Raw genomic sequence first — 15,931 nt, forward strand, 5'->3', positions numbered from 1 at the left:
ACTCCCATCTAAGAAAAACGGTAACTTACTTCAGAAAGTTTCCCGTCGCTGCAGAGGGAGTCGGCGCTGTTCTGTCGAGAGCGAGCGGCGCGGCTCCCGAGGCGGTCGGCCAGGTCCGCGGAGGTCGCGGGCCCCCTTGCCCCCACGCGCTCGCCGCTCAGGTTGTCGATCATGGGGGGCCGCGCGCGCCCGCCGCTCAGGCTCTCGGCGGAGTCCCACGCGCCCGCGCGCGAGGGCGCCGTCCGCACCACGCGCTCGTCCCGCTCGTCGCTGTCGATGTAGCGCAGGTCGGCCAAGTTGGCGGACGCGAACTCGCGCGGGGTCGGGATGTCCTCCTCGTCCCGGCTGGGCTCCTGGCTACTCCCGGCGGGAGGCACCTCCCCCGCCCCCCCCGGCCCCCCCGCCCGCTGCCGCTCCGACCCTCTGCCGAAACAGAACATTTCCCAGAAGGCAGAGCAGCAGCTTGATAACCGTCATAAGACGATCTGCGCTTTCTGAGGCATCTAGCTGCCCAAAGACAACTTTACAGAGTCAAACATGCGAGTCACCAAGTGAACCGAGAATGTTCTTTTCACAATCTTATCTCAAAGCTTCACCGAGAACGTTCTTTTCACAATCTTATCCCGAAGCTTCACGTTGATCAACTTTGAACCGAGAACGTTCTTTTCACAATCTTATCACGAAGATTCACGTTGATTAACTTTGAACCGAGAACGTTCTTTTCGCAATCTTATCCCGTGTGTATTTTTATTATTATTTATGCTCACTTCACTATTCCTTCCGAAGATAGTATTTGCAATAATTATAATATTGTTATTGTTTTATTCCCAACTGATACGTACATTACTACTGTTATTGTTGACAACTTCTGCAAAAATGATAACTTATGACGTCAATGGTTGCCTAAGAATAATATGTAGGTATGTATTTGACATACCTGGTTAGCAATTTGCGATAAACGTTTTTTTACTATAAATTCTATAAAAAAAAACACCAGTGTATGTTATAACACTATATATATATATATATATATATATATATATATATATATATATATATATATATATATATATATATATATATATATATATATATATATATATAAAATATATGTATATATATATTTATATATATATATATATATATATATATATATATATATATATATATATATATATATATATATATATATATATATATATATATATATATATATATATATATATATATATATATATATATATATATATATATATATATATATATATTTATATATATATATATATAAAATATATGTATATATATATATATATATATATATATATATATATATATATATATATATATATATATATTTGTCCGCCTCTGTAGTGTAATGGTTAGAACACTAGGCTACCATGCTGGAGGTCCCGGGTTCGATCCCCAAGAGGGTCAAAATAAATATTTGTGATTTTTCAGTCTTATATTTATTTAATATGACCCTGGACTGGTACCTGAAGCGGAAGGCTGATCACCTTTCCTTCGTGTATTTAACGATCAAGATAACACTGCTTCTATACGATGCAGTGCCCTATGCACCATTGGGGTGGATAAGGGTTAGAAGAAGAAGAAGAAGAAACATTGAAAAAAAGAAGCATAATAACATAGTTTGTGATTGATCAATAATGTACGACAATTTACCATACATATAAAGATGGTAAAATAGTTTTATCTGAAAGAGGCACATAAGTTCCAATTTATGACTTTAGATGACATTCTGAAATCATTAATGACATACCCCAACGTTATGACGGAAAGCATTAACCCTTAATGACTAAATACAACCGTTAAGATATACGTGACTGGAGCCAGGACCGGTGCGTATTTTTTAGCCCTATGTTAACACCGAAATTACCGCCCTAAAAAAATAAACCAAGCGATTTCATATCGGCGGCTGAGAAAAGGGTCGACGGCCCAACAAGATTTTTTTTTAATGTTTTCAGGAGTATTTATTGTTATTTTTACCCTTAAATACCGCCCTCGATTATCAAAGATGATGACCATACATGACAAGTTCATTGAATAGTTGTTAGCCCCGGTAATACATGGAACCATCTATAATAGCAAAAAGTCTGAAGCACTACTTCAAAAATACAATATAAGTTTGTATAAACATATATATTTTTAGTATAAAGATTTATGTACCGAGGTACTAAATTATTACTAGATTAAGGAAATAAGGTCAACCAAAATAATTCATGAATATTAACTTTATTTTTTCTTACATCTTTACATAGATGAAGAAGAAAATGGAAGCCTGGGTATTTGTATACATCCAAACAAAAGAGTTTCTGCTATATAAAAGTTTTCCCAATCCAACCATAGATGGCTCCAGTGAACCCACATGTACAGTGCGTGAGACACGTCTGGCCCTTTGAGCAACCGATCACTTACTGAATTGGATGTTTGAGAGTTCCCCCTTAAAGCAAAAATCTATACCTGGAATTTGAAGGCATGTTGTTGGCATGCCTTTAATATAAGTATATATATATATAGAATGAATATTTTCACATTATATATTTAATTTTTTTTTAATAAACTCGTTTATTCTAAAAGAAATATTGTGCGTGGAGACGAGTCTGGCCCCTCGCGCGGCCGCTCGATTTCTGAATCAGATGTTTACGAGTTCCCCCTTAAATAAGCTTACGTTATAAGTTTTTCTTTCATCCAAACCTTATCCGCACCTCAATGGTGCATAGGGCACTGCATCATATAAACGCAGTGTTATCTTGTTCGTTAACACATGAAGGAAAGGTGATCAGCCCTCCGCTTCAGGTAAACAGTCCAGGGTAATATTTAATAAAATATTACAGTGAAAAAATCACTTATATTTACGTTATATGTAAGGAGAATATTTTCATTTTCCATAATATTATTATTTCCCACACTGAAGGCTTCGCAACCAGGATGTTTTTCTTGCCGGCTGTTGAGTTTTCAATTTTGGCACCAATCCGGGTTATTGAACAAATATTTTGAACATTTTGCGTCCATGACGCAGTGATGGCGATCATAAAACGCGATAAGAAACAGTGCCGCGAATGTAAATACTTCAAAGTTTATCTGTACACCGCCTCCACGTGTGTGGCTGCCATCCACGGGATCACGCGTTCGACTCCCGATTCACATTTTTGATAATCCATTAAACACACAATTCAATCGCCGGCTGACCACCGGCAGGTCACACGTCTTTTTACGTCCGATTAAAAAAAATGTATGAATTAGTTTCTAAAGTTACTTATTGTTTTCATAAAATATATTTTCATTAGGAATTGCTCGTCAGCCCAACATCATATATCGCTCACTCCTTTCAACAACATCATATATCAAAAAAACTTGATTTTTTAGGAGATCGTTTTTAAAGTTTATAAATATAATAAAATGTATTAAAAATAAATATCAAGCCACTTTTTAAACTTTTTACTGTGCAACAGATCTTTTTTGGTAAAACCTGAATGTTTTTTCTCCATTTGAAAAATATTTAGTCAATTTAAAAAAATAATTAAACAATACCTTTTCTTCAAAATGCAAAAACAATACTTTCTGCCCTGTAGTGGATAAATATTAAGTTTAAAATATGCCGCTTTTGCTGGGATATAGTACATTTTCTGGGCATTCCGAAAACATGCACAACTGAAAATTTACGATTTTTGATATATGACGTTGTTGAAAGGAGTGAGCGAGGCTTACCATAATTATGAAACCGGGACAGGTAGGAAAAAAAGAAATACAGTGAAACTTCTCAAAATGAGCATAATTCTTTCCAAAAACTTACTCGTTAAGCGACACACTTTTTGTTTTGACTGGCGCAGAAACTCACAAGTGAATATTATGAAAAAAGGACTTGCCTTTTCTCTGTAATTCGTTATGCGAAATGTCGCTAGTTTTTTAAAGCAACTTTTTCACAATTTTTTGCTCGTAAGCGAATTACCCGTTTAAGAGGTACTCATTATGAGAAGTTCCACGTTATATTGGATATATATTTTTTAATATAAACAGAAAAAATATAATTATACACATATTTTTTTACTCCTAACCTTTCAATATCACTTTTATTTAAAAATCCCTGTAATTATACCGAAGAAAAACTCACTTTTCAATGAAAAAACAATTAAAATGTTACCTGGATTTAGAGAAAATTAATTTGCGATTAAAAGAATACTGGGCCTTAATAATTACGCCTTCATACAAATATTTGTTTGGCATAACACGATTTCAGCTACATGCGTAATAATGAAAATCCGTCAATATCGTTTTAATTTTAATAAGTATTGCAATTTTATTAACTAAACAACCACTACGTCGCATCTCCGTAGGGGTAGCCAGAGTTAATAGAACGCCAGAACACCCTGTCTTTGCAAACCGTATTTGCCTCTTTCGCATTCATGAATCTCGGCATACATATTCAAGTATTTGAAATACAATACTTGTTCATGCTTAGTTTTCTTTGGTCTCCCACTGCTCCTATTTACAACTACGTTCACCTGATTTTTTTACTGTTGTTTCCTCGCTCATTCGTTCCACACGCCCAAACAATCTCAACACACTTTTTTTTAAATTTTATCGATAATTCTGATCTCAGCCTTGCATTCATTCCTTATTTTCCCATTTAAACATCCCTCATACATCATTTTCAAGAGATTCTTCCTCACCTATTTGGCTGGTAAAAATTTTGCGAACTTCTTAATTAACATTAATATTTATGACATCATATCAATTTCATCAATACACTATTAATATAAACAAGGTATGATCATTAATTATGATTAATTTTCAACAGTAGTTACTGTCAAAAATAAAACATAATAAATTAGTAGGCATGTCACTCACTCTTTTCAACAACGTCATATATCAAAAATCGTCAATTTTCAGTTGTGCATGTTTTCGGAATGCCCAGAAAATGTACGATATCCCAGCAAAAGCGGCATATTTTTAACTTAATATTTACCCGCTGCATGGCAGAAAGTGTTGTTTTTGCATTTTAAAGCAAATGTATCGTTTCATTATTTTTTAAATATACTTAATATTTTTCAAATGGAGAAAAAATATTCAGGTTTTACACAAAAATATCTGTTGCACAGTGAAAAGTTCAATAAGTGGCTTGATATTTATTTTTAATACATTTTATTATATTCTTAAACTTTAAAAACTCCTGAAAAATCAGTTTTTTTATATACATATATGACGTTGTTGAAAGGAGTGAGCGATGTATACAGATAGTGTGAAATTGAATACTGCTCTGTTACTCTCTTTATATTAAAATTAAAGTCTAATTTATTACTCTTTTGTTTCAGACGCACCACAAACTCCTAAAATTTCATAATATTCTGTAATAATGTTCGGAAGTACGTCACAGGTCACAGTATATGAGAACTTTTTATGCTTACCTACACTCGTAAATATTCATTATGTCAAACAAAATGTACTAGCACATACATTTTTTTCAGGAAATAAGAGTGTTACATACATACCCGATACGGAATGCACATGAAAATGTAGGTAGGCTCGTTCAACGAAAATATAAATCCTGATGTATTATTTTGCTTTCATGTGTTATTCATGACTAAAAAAAACAATATCTCAATCAATTTCATATGAATTTAAGTGTTTTAGTAAAAATAATATGTTTTTATTTTCATTAGTTCCACACCTTCAGCGACAATACGAAAAATATCCGAAGAAAAACCATAAATGTTATGTTAACGCTTACGTACTTAATTAATCGAAAACTTACCAAAATAATATTTTTGATAATTATAATAAATAAATGTTAAATTAGAGTACAGTTAAAGAATCGTTTAATTGATATTAATGATTCGACTGGGAACTTCGTTAGAATCTATTTGCGCGCACAGCAAAAAATATTACGGACACTTAGTATTTAAAGTCTTACATGAGAAAAGGTATTGTTCTTTATGTTCATAAGACGAGAGATGCTATAATGTCAACTAAGATTAAATAAGCCAATTCATTCGACGGTTGTACTGTTTATAATCAGCTTATGGAAATAAATCGTTCGTTCATTGACAACACCGACATGAGCATATCGATATAACACCGACCACTGAGTGCGCGACACTCACGACAAAACGGATCTCCCAGACTGACGCGAATGCGATTCGCACGCCTCTATGCGCCAGCGACGAGCTACATATACAAATATACACAAAATTTGACAGTCAACAGTTACTGACACGTAGAACTGCCAACGCCATCTAGAGTTGAAAAAGGAAAGCGACCGCGCTAAACACTAGAGACATCTGTTGAAACATTAAGTTACCACGTCAGAAAATTTTCAGAAAGGCATGATCGAACTGTACTGAAGTTGTTTTTATTTATTTTTATTTAAATAAGTTTATTGATTTTAAATATTTTTTATAAAGGTTTTTTATAAAAAATATTTAAAATATCATACAATACTTAAATTCACTAAAATTAAATTAATTTCTCATAAAATTATATCAAATCATGGTTATCAACTCCTGCCTTCTTTTATATATAACATAACAATTTGTATAGCCTCTCACCAGTCTGATGATGTCGGTAACGACGAAACCCGGTCGCTGGTCAAATAAAAAAGTGGAAAAGCTAAAAATATTGGTTTTAATCTAATAATAAATTAAAAATGCAATTCCATCACGAAGTGTCAGTGGATAATATAAATCTATTATAAAGTTTTTAATAAAGATTTTAACAAAACCTTAGTAGTAACGAAAATATTTGTAAGTTTTCAAGTTTTGATAAATATTTTTATTTTTAAGATATTGATATTCTTATTATTGAAATATTTATTTTATATCGAGCAAAATTAGATGAAGAAGAATATGGAAATCTGGGTATTTACGGGGCTTACGACCGTTTAGGCTGGTAAAATTTTTATTTTATATTGAAGATGTGAAATTCATGTTGTATAAATAATATTGTAATTAAACAAAACTATAATTTATTCACTCACTACTACAGTATGCATTGCAAATTTGGGTGGTAAATACAACAACAGTAGTGAAATCTATAATGATAGCACACAGAGCAATTATTGATGTTGCTCTAAAAAATAAAACTTAAAAAAAATAATATCCCCATTGTGACAACCATATTATTCCGATTCTGCAAGTATTAAAAAAATGTAAAATTAAAAACAAGTAAGTAGGTAAATTCTTATGATTTCATAATACCTAAGTGTAATACCGATATATTCCACTAAAATGATGAATATTTGGGAATTTAACATTTTAATAGCCTCCCTACGATTTTTATAAAAAAACGGTGATTTAAAACTACTAAGAAATATATTTTATACATGAAAAAAAAAACAAAAAAATTACTATTTGATCCTTAATTAAGAATGTTATATAAATATTCTGAGCAAGTCCCTTTAAGTATATAAAGATTTTAAATGTAAAGAGAAATATTTGTATTTTTATTATTTAAAAAAATACTTCAATTTCATATTCTTTCTGTGAGCCTAAGCGGTTCATTATTAGAAATAGGTATCAAGTTGTGGTAGAGTGGATTCGAACCGAGAAACTCTGAGTCCACACGGGACCACAGCCCGACACAAGATAAGGGTGGCTTGTTTTTTGAAAGGCACAGGGTAACTAGAATAAAATATTTTATAACGTAGTAATATATGATTAATAAAGTTGATAAAAATCAATTTAATAGATTTTAAATATGTAAAAATACCTCGAAATAAAATTAATAATATAATAATAAAAATAATACACTAGGTATATGAACCGGAAATAAAAATGTACCGAATTCATCATCAAACGATTTTTTTTACAAATTTAAGCGCATTAAGGTAATTTATACGTGACATTGATTCGGTTATTTGCTGTAAATATACTGTATCATTTTAGATTTAATTTTATATTTCAGAAGAAAAATATATTATTTAATTTCCATATGATGAAATACGTACTAGCTGACCAAAGTGACGTTGGCGATGCGTCATTTACATATATGTCAAAATTAATAAATTGCCTTGCTTTTGTGGTGAAAATTACATCTTTAAAATCATTTGGCAGATTATATTATTCATAATCCATAGTTAAATGTTACAACAACCCCCCTCCTCGCGTTGTCCGTGTGCGTCATGGCTTCATAATAATCTACGTACCTACGTACATAATCCAACCGCCAAATAATCTACGGAAATAAACCATGGCCTGTCTAGGGAAATAAACCATGATAATTTTGAAGGGAAAATATACTTAAATTCTTTATGAAAAATTAGTATTTTCACAGTTTTAATGACACTATTACCTCGGAGACATAAACTGGTTGGTTTTGATCGTCACCATAAAACAATGATTAGACTAAAAATACTCTGATGTATTTTACTTATACTATTTTTTACAATATCATTTATTAGATGGAATCGTATTATTTTTGACATCTCAACGTAGATGAAGAAGAATATGGAAGTCTGGGCATTTACGGAACTTACGACCGTCATAACGTGTAACATTCACCATTCTACCCATGATTGACAACCACACTACTCAAATTCGTGGAACTTCTAAATATATTGTTAAAATTTGAAACATAGTGCTTGAATTCACTAGAATTTCATCGGATACATTTTGAGATGAAAGAAGCATTTTATTGAGCAGAAACTCTTTCATTTGAATAGGAGGTCCAAATTCTGGATTATATTCACATACATGAGAAACGCTAGAAAATATGCTTTTCATGTTTTTTAAAAAATTATTTTAGCTTGTGATTTATTTCCATTAATGCCCAGACTTCCACATTTTTCTCATCTTTGTTGAGATGTCGAAAAATAATATAAAAATAATTCCTAATTGAAATTAATCCAGATTTTTAAACAAGTATTTAGACACACTCAAAATCTTGTAGATAGAGCCGCCATGTAAAAATAGGGCGTCCACCGTCTACATAATTATATTACTATAATCTACTTTTCACAGCATCAGTGTTAGTGTTTGGCGACTTGTACGAGGATATGGGCTGTTCAAAGTATGAGGAGCTGAAGAGGGTGGCACATAATACACCGGAATGGCGAAGGAGGTGTCATTTGTTGCTGCAAACCAATCCACAAGGTTGAGATCACAAACGAAAATTTATGCGTTGGTTTGCAAGCTGGTAAGATCACTTTACCCATGCTAGTTGTAGTAGCCAATCGAAGGGTCTATTATTATAATATTGCGTATTTATTTTTTACCCTACCTCTATAATGAGGAAAATATATGATAATAGGCTTAAGTCACGATTTTGGATTATTGGCTAATAAATTAATATGAAAAATCACAAGACTATCGATAGCATTCTTATTGAAATCTGTAGGGAACTAAGGGAGATATTAAAGTTTAAACTTTAGATATTTGAATAAAACGAAAAACGTGCGTTGGCATACGTAATCAAATTTCTGTAATCGAACATTTTATGACGTCATATGGATTATTGCCTATGTTTTTTTAGAGCTGTAATAGTAGTATATAGTATGGATTGTTTGTTAACCACTACACTACCATTTGTGTTATACAAATACGAGGGGAGGGGGGTGGGAGGGTGGACCATAGACATCAACAAATAGAGCCACCAATAATCTAGCAATAACACCAACATTAAAATAACGCCATCGTTTCTGTGACGTCATTCATTGCCAACTTACGAAAATAACGTTTTTTTCAACGGCGAATTTTCTATAAGAAAATGATGAAAATGTTAATTATTTCGGCTGTAATAAATACAAAACAAGTCTAATACAATCCTTTATAGGTTGAGTATGTCAAATAAGATATTCCTCCCGTCTGACAAACATTCTTTAGGTTCAATTTTCATTTTTATATAAATAACCATGAGCTAGATAATATACAAACATCAATGAATAAAGACTTTAATAACGTGTGCAATGTACACAATATATTTACACATGATAATGTCCTCACGCAAACACGATGATGATTAATTTACAATGGGTATAATTGGTTATTTTACACCTATATGACTATGACGAGTTGACCGAGAAACGAATTTATTATGAAATATCTATTGTGTATTGTGGATCATCGGTCTGTTGTCATTATAACTAACTGGCAGCGGAAAACTCGTATAATTATTATCCCTCGCTAATAAATTCTCCGGACGCGAGATAATCGCTTCAGCGGATGTTTATTTATACAGGCTCTTCATTGGAAATGTGTCATTTGGTTTTATGAAGTACGAGAAAGTGTTTTACGATTTGTTCCGAGTAAAAACACGCCATTTGTGATTCGCGTTATCCTCAGGTATAAAATTGAACTTTTTTCACTGTGAAAATAATTAAAACAGAATTTTAATGTAAAAAAATATATATTATTACGTAGGGTCTCATATTTCTTATTTTATTAAAAATTTCAAACTTATTCATGTTAATAGTTAATTACAATCAATGATAATTTCATTTTCTTACAAATGAGATTACCAGTGCACAAAAGCTCATATCCAATCGCTTTTTTGTGTTGTTGCTTCAATCGACTGTTATCGTGTATTATAATTTATTTTAGCAAGTAACTTAGATCAGTTTTATCGATTGCACACTGTGAAGGCGCCGGAAATGTCTTTAATGAGGAATAATATTTATATATCATGATTATAACAATAATGAATAATCATGTAAAATAAATTGTTGACCAAATTTGACCAACTGACAGTTTGTAATAATATCTGGCTTAGGCGTTAGTTTATACCATATCCATATTATTATTAAAAAAAAATTTGACATCTCATCAAAGATGAAGAAGAATATCGAAGTCTGGGCATTTAGTGAGATGTCAAAAAATAATATGAAAATAACTACTGTAATTGGAGATAATCCAGATTTTGTGAACAAGTATTTGGACACACTGAAAATATTGTATACCATATCCATTTAAAAGTCTGATAAAATTATAGCAATCAAATTCATTTCAGAATGTGTCTGTGGATACTGACTGCGTGTCTCGGGGTCGCTGTCCCCGCACCGCCCCAATACTACTACTACCAGAGATATGGGTCCATAGTGTCCGGTGGACCTCCTCCTCCGATTGTGTTACCCACAGGAGCAGTCCCAGCGACCGTCCCACCCACCTTCGCTACCACGCTCCCTCCAGTCCCCGGTACCACACTTCCTCCGGTCCCCGGTACCACTCTTCCTCCAGTCACCGGTACCACGCTCCCTCCAGTCACCGGTACCACGCTCCCTCCAGTCACCGGTACCACTCTTCCTCCAGTCCCCGGTACCACGCTCCCTCCAGTCACCGGTACCACGCTGCCTCCAGCTACTACGCCACCATCGACTACAGTTACAGGACAACAAACGTTCCCAACAGCTCCACCGCCTACTTTATCAACCACAACTGCCGCTACAACGACCACTGCTCGTCCTACCTTGCCGCCTCTCACTCCTGTTCCTGGAGGTTCCACGGGAGCATTCTCTCTCATCGATCCTCGAAACCAAAACCAGGCGCCGCTAAAAATGAGAGAAACTGAGACTTTAGTGAATTTCGGAGGAGGTGACTATGAAGACGTCGTCATTGAAGTAAACGTTGCTGATAGTCTAACATTCCCAAGAGACAGACGACAGACGACTGGTTGCGCTTGCTACTTGATATCCCAATGTAATGTTACAACTGGAAATAAAGATGGAGCTGGACTCATCGACTTCCGTGTTGTTGGAGGGGTAAGATACTAGACGATGACATTTTTGTTACCACTAGAAACCAATAATAACCTGTAGAAACTGTAAAGGTTCAAATGAAATACATATGTCCAGATAATACTCGTATTGCAATGTGCCCAGATAATACTCGTATTGCAACGTAATGATTCAGTCCATTTGATTCAATAGGGACCAACAACATGTGCTGCTGGCTTTCGATTCTGCTGCCTTCCGGCCAGCTCTGGGCAACAATCTTGCGGATCTCGTTTACAAGGAAATACAATATACCCTACTCAGGCAGGACAGGCTAGATATGGTGATTATCCGTGGATGGTATGACTATAGTCGGTTCTGATATATTTGTATACATATCTGAGGATACCAAAATATATAATATATTAATTTATATTCTTATTCGATTTCAGGCCGTCATTTTGACAACAACAAATCAGTATATTGGAGGGGGTGTTTTGCTCGATTCTTTAAATGTTTTGACTACTGTTCATCGCATCTCATCTTATCCGTAAGAACTTTTGATTATTGCAAAAAAATACCCACTTATCATTAACTAATTGTATACATTCTGTAGGTCCCGGGTTCGATTCCCAGGGGAGTTCAAATAAATATAAGTGATTTTCCACTGTGATATTTATTCAATATTACCCTGGACTGATACATGAAGCGGAGGGCTGATCACCTTTCCTTCATGTGTAAAAACGATCAAGATAACACTGCGTTATATGACGCAGTGCCCTATGCACCATTTTGGTGCAGATAAAGGTTTTATTATTATTATTATACTTAATAAAGATTTTTAATGAATGATCACAAAATACATCTTTTTTGTACAAGATGAAACTTTTTAGTTATAATTAAGTTATATGCATATTTTGATTTCATTTAAGAAATGGCAACGGCATTAAGATTCGGCTTGGAGAGTGGGATGGTTCAGCAAACTATGAGCAATTCCCATATAGGGACTTTTCCATTGCAAGAGTATGGACTCACGAGGCCTTTAATCCCAATACCTTACAGAATGACGTCGCTGTCATAAGGCTCGTAGGAAGTGTTCCTATAGGAACTCAGGGTATAGTACCCATATGTCTTCCTACAACTGGACAATCTTTTGATTCCCAGAGGTAAGTATGCTTTATTAAAAATAGTGTCTTCGTAGAAACAGATCTTATTTTTTTATTTAATTTAATTAAAGAGAAATATTTGTGTTTTTATTATTTAAGAAAATGTTTCAATTTCATACTATTATATTTCTCTGAGCCTAAGCGGCCCATTATTATAAATAGTTATCAAATTGTGTTAGAGTAGGTTCGAACCGAGAAACTCTGACTTCAGAGTCCACGACACTAACCACGGGACCACAACCCGACACAAATGATAATATGGCTTCTCAATTCAGATGAAAAAGATTATGAAAGTCTGGGCATTTACATGGTTTGGTTAAATAATCACTTAACACACGTGTAACATTCAACAATTCTACCCGTGTTTGACAATCATGCTACTCAATTTTTGAAACTCCTAAATATATTGATCAACTTCCTGACATAGTACCTACATGTGAGTTCACAACGGATATCTTTGTCGAAATAAGGAAAGCTTTTGTCAAGAAAAAACTCTTTCTATTTGTATCCAAGGTCCGTATCTTGGATTTAATTTACATACTTGGGAATATGATATTTTTTGCTTATAATCTGAACAGTTATTTTATTTACAACATTTTGAGTGTTGTTCACAGACCAGGATTATCTCTGCTTAGGATTTATTTTAACAACTCAATATGATGAAGGAAAAATATGATTGGAATCTTCTATATATATTTTTTTTCATTTATGTTGAGTTTTAAGTTTCTGGACACACTCAAAATGTTGTTAATAAGATAGGTTAAAAGATATAGTATTCCAAAATAACTTGGATACATTTTTGTAAATCATTACGATAAATTGTATTCTGTAAACTTAAGATGCTGGGTCGCTGGATGGGGTAAAGATCAATTTGGAGTCAATGGTCAGTACCAGAGCATCCTTAAGGCTGTCGATGTGCCCGTAGTACCGGCTGCGACTTGCGAGACGACACTGAGGACTACCAGGCTGGGAACTGCTTTCCAGCTAGATCGCACCTCCTTCATTTGCGCTGGTGGGGAAGTGAACAAGGACTCTTGCACTGTAATTATCCTTCTAGAGTCCTAAGACTACATAAAGCACTGCATTGAATAATGTTGCTTTTATCGTCCATCACACAAAGACTGGCATAAAAACTTCACGCGTCTACGTATAGCTGTTTCTTGCCATTTCCCCACAGGGTGGACAATAAGGATAGAATGCCACAACAACTCTTTGCAAAGCAGTCTTTGCAAATATTTGTCGCCTGTTTCAAATTCACCTTTTTTTATTTTTAAGATCTCCATTTTTAATAATTTGAAGTACTTGATCAATGATCATGTAAAAAAATCTGAGATCTTAGTTTCTTTCATTTCTAACCACATCGCCTCATATATTCTTTCACCGTTCTTTTCTCGGTCATTTGTATCATATATTCCAAGCATCTTAACACACCTTACTAAATCGATAATGCAACTCAGCCTTACATTCTTTCCTCATACAAGTATTCGAACATGCCATTCCATTTATTTGTTTTATCCACGTATCTGATTATTTCACAACAAAGTTCATCACATCTTTTTAGTGATATATATAATATTACCTGAAATATCGTTTACGACTCAATCATTTCCTATTTGTACACCTACTTTGATTCTATACTACATATATCAGTACTATGCATTGTCAGTACTGGAACTCCGTTTGGACATTTGTTTGGAACGCTATTTATCACGTTATCGTTTGATATTAATAAACATATATTTTTCCATAACTGCAAGTAATGTTGTTTGATTTCAGGGCGACGGTGGATCCGGTATGGTGTGCGAGACCACCCCTGGGAGATTTACCCTGGCGGGACTCGTGGCGTGGGGCCTGGGCTGCGCCACTCAGGGAGTCCCGGCTGCCTATGTCAACGTTCCCAACTACATCCCTTGGATACAATCTAAGCTTGTTTTGACTGCTTAGCTTTATAAACCATTTAAAAATTAACCATTTAATACTAAAAATCACCTATCAACAAAAAAAACTTAAAGCGAATTTGAATGATTCTTTGTAAAACTCGAAAAATGAGTTGTCCCAGCTACATTATTGTATTTCATTAATTGATTCTATTGTCACTTTGCGGTAATATCTATCGATTTTTAATTTAAGTTTTACATTATGTTTCACTCCACCCTTCATTGTCCCAAGGATACAACTCTAAAATTTAGATTTAGCCTCACATATGGTGTTTAAAATGATGTGGAACGCATTAAAACACGTGTCACAATAAATTTTAAGAAAAAGTGATTTTAATTAACCAAGTCAAACTAAAATATTCAAAACATTGTTTTGTCACTGACATGAATTAATTTGCTTTGTAAATATCACAATTCAATTTTATTTCGTACATCTGTTGGACAGCATTGCATATCCGAATGATGATCTCCGAGAAATGTTATCAGCATATGAACTTCCATCACTTATTACCAAAATCTATTCTTAATCATTTTTTGGTTGCATCGATTAAAATCTTAACCCTCAACTATAATAGATTTCTATCTATAAGTCGTGCTTACAAACATCCTTTTTTAAAACATTATTACAAATTACCATTCAATATTGCATTCTTAAATGTATTGTAAGACAGGTTGTAAAACCACAACTTTGTGGAAAATTACCTAATGAAACGTGTGATAGTATTTTCAACGTACTTTTTATTTATAAGGTTTGTGTTTATTTATTGAAAACTGTAATTTTAGTTTTTTTTAACAATAAAAAATACAAAAATAACCCGGTGAGAATACTTTATTTTATCCCTCGCTGCTAAAAATCACTTTCTTCTTAATCTCTGAAGTAAGTGACTCATTGGAAAACTTTATCAATGACTACGACTTTATTAATCGTATTTAGAAACGTGTGAATTACACAATTCAATTAATGAATTAACACAATTCAAAAAGCTTAATTGGAGTGTTTTGAATGGAGTCCCGCATGCGATTGGTATTTCATAGGATGAGTTTGGCTGCAATAAATTATCCTAAAATCATTCTATCAACTAAAATTTCAACCTGCAATAGCCCCCTGGTTCAATGACCCAAAACGGAGATTGAATGTTATTTTAAACGTAGGCAGATTTTTTCTTCAAATA

At 33.8% G+C, this 15,931-nt stretch overlaps 2 protein-coding genes across 5 annotated transcripts in view; one reads left to right on the forward strand and one right to left on the reverse strand.

The window, feature by feature from the left end:
- Positions 1–6,141, reverse strand: part of LOC148302939 (C-Maf-inducing protein-like) — an 87,737-nt gene extending 81,596 nt beyond the window's left edge. The window contains exons 1-3 of one of the 4 annotated variants that reach the window (XM_088270780.1): positions 5,771–6,120; positions 5,504–5,599; positions 30–868 (exon numbers count right to left, since the gene is read on the reverse strand). In XM_088270780.1, the coding sequence (XP_088126906.1) occupies positions 30–440 (411 nt within the window). In that variant the 5' untranslated portion in view covers positions 441–868; positions 5,504–5,599; positions 5,771–6,120. Of the gene's footprint in view, positions 1–29; positions 869–5,503; positions 5,600–5,770 lie in introns of all 4 variants that reach the window. The other 3 variants (XM_088270782.1, XM_088270781.1, XM_088270779.1) reach the window with 3 other exon arrangements.
- A 3,917-nt stretch (positions 6,142–10,058) lies between these two features.
- LOC148302941 (inactive CLIP domain-containing serine protease A3-like) lies at positions 10,059–15,576 on the forward strand. The gene is made up of 7 exons (XM_088270838.1): positions 10,059–10,292; positions 10,957–11,704; positions 11,873–12,016; positions 12,109–12,206; positions 12,589–12,822; positions 13,662–13,863; positions 14,599–15,576. Exons 2-7 carry the CDS (start codon positions 10,958–10,960, stop codon positions 14,764–14,766), a joined length of 1,593 nt encoding a protein of 530 aa, XP_088126964.1. The 5' UTR covers positions 10,059–10,292; position 10,957; the 3' UTR covers positions 14,767–15,576.
- Positions 15,577–15,931: the final 355 nt, after the last annotated feature.

Source organism: Brachycentrus maculatus, unplaced genomic scaffold, assembly GCF_059751285.1.
Source record: "Brachycentrus maculatus isolate JH-2025_06_01 unplaced genomic scaffold, ASM5975128v1 h1tg000396l, whole genome shotgun sequence".
In the NCBI taxonomy this organism is placed as follows: domain Eukaryota; kingdom Metazoa; phylum Arthropoda; class Insecta; order Trichoptera; family Brachycentridae; genus Brachycentrus; species Brachycentrus maculatus.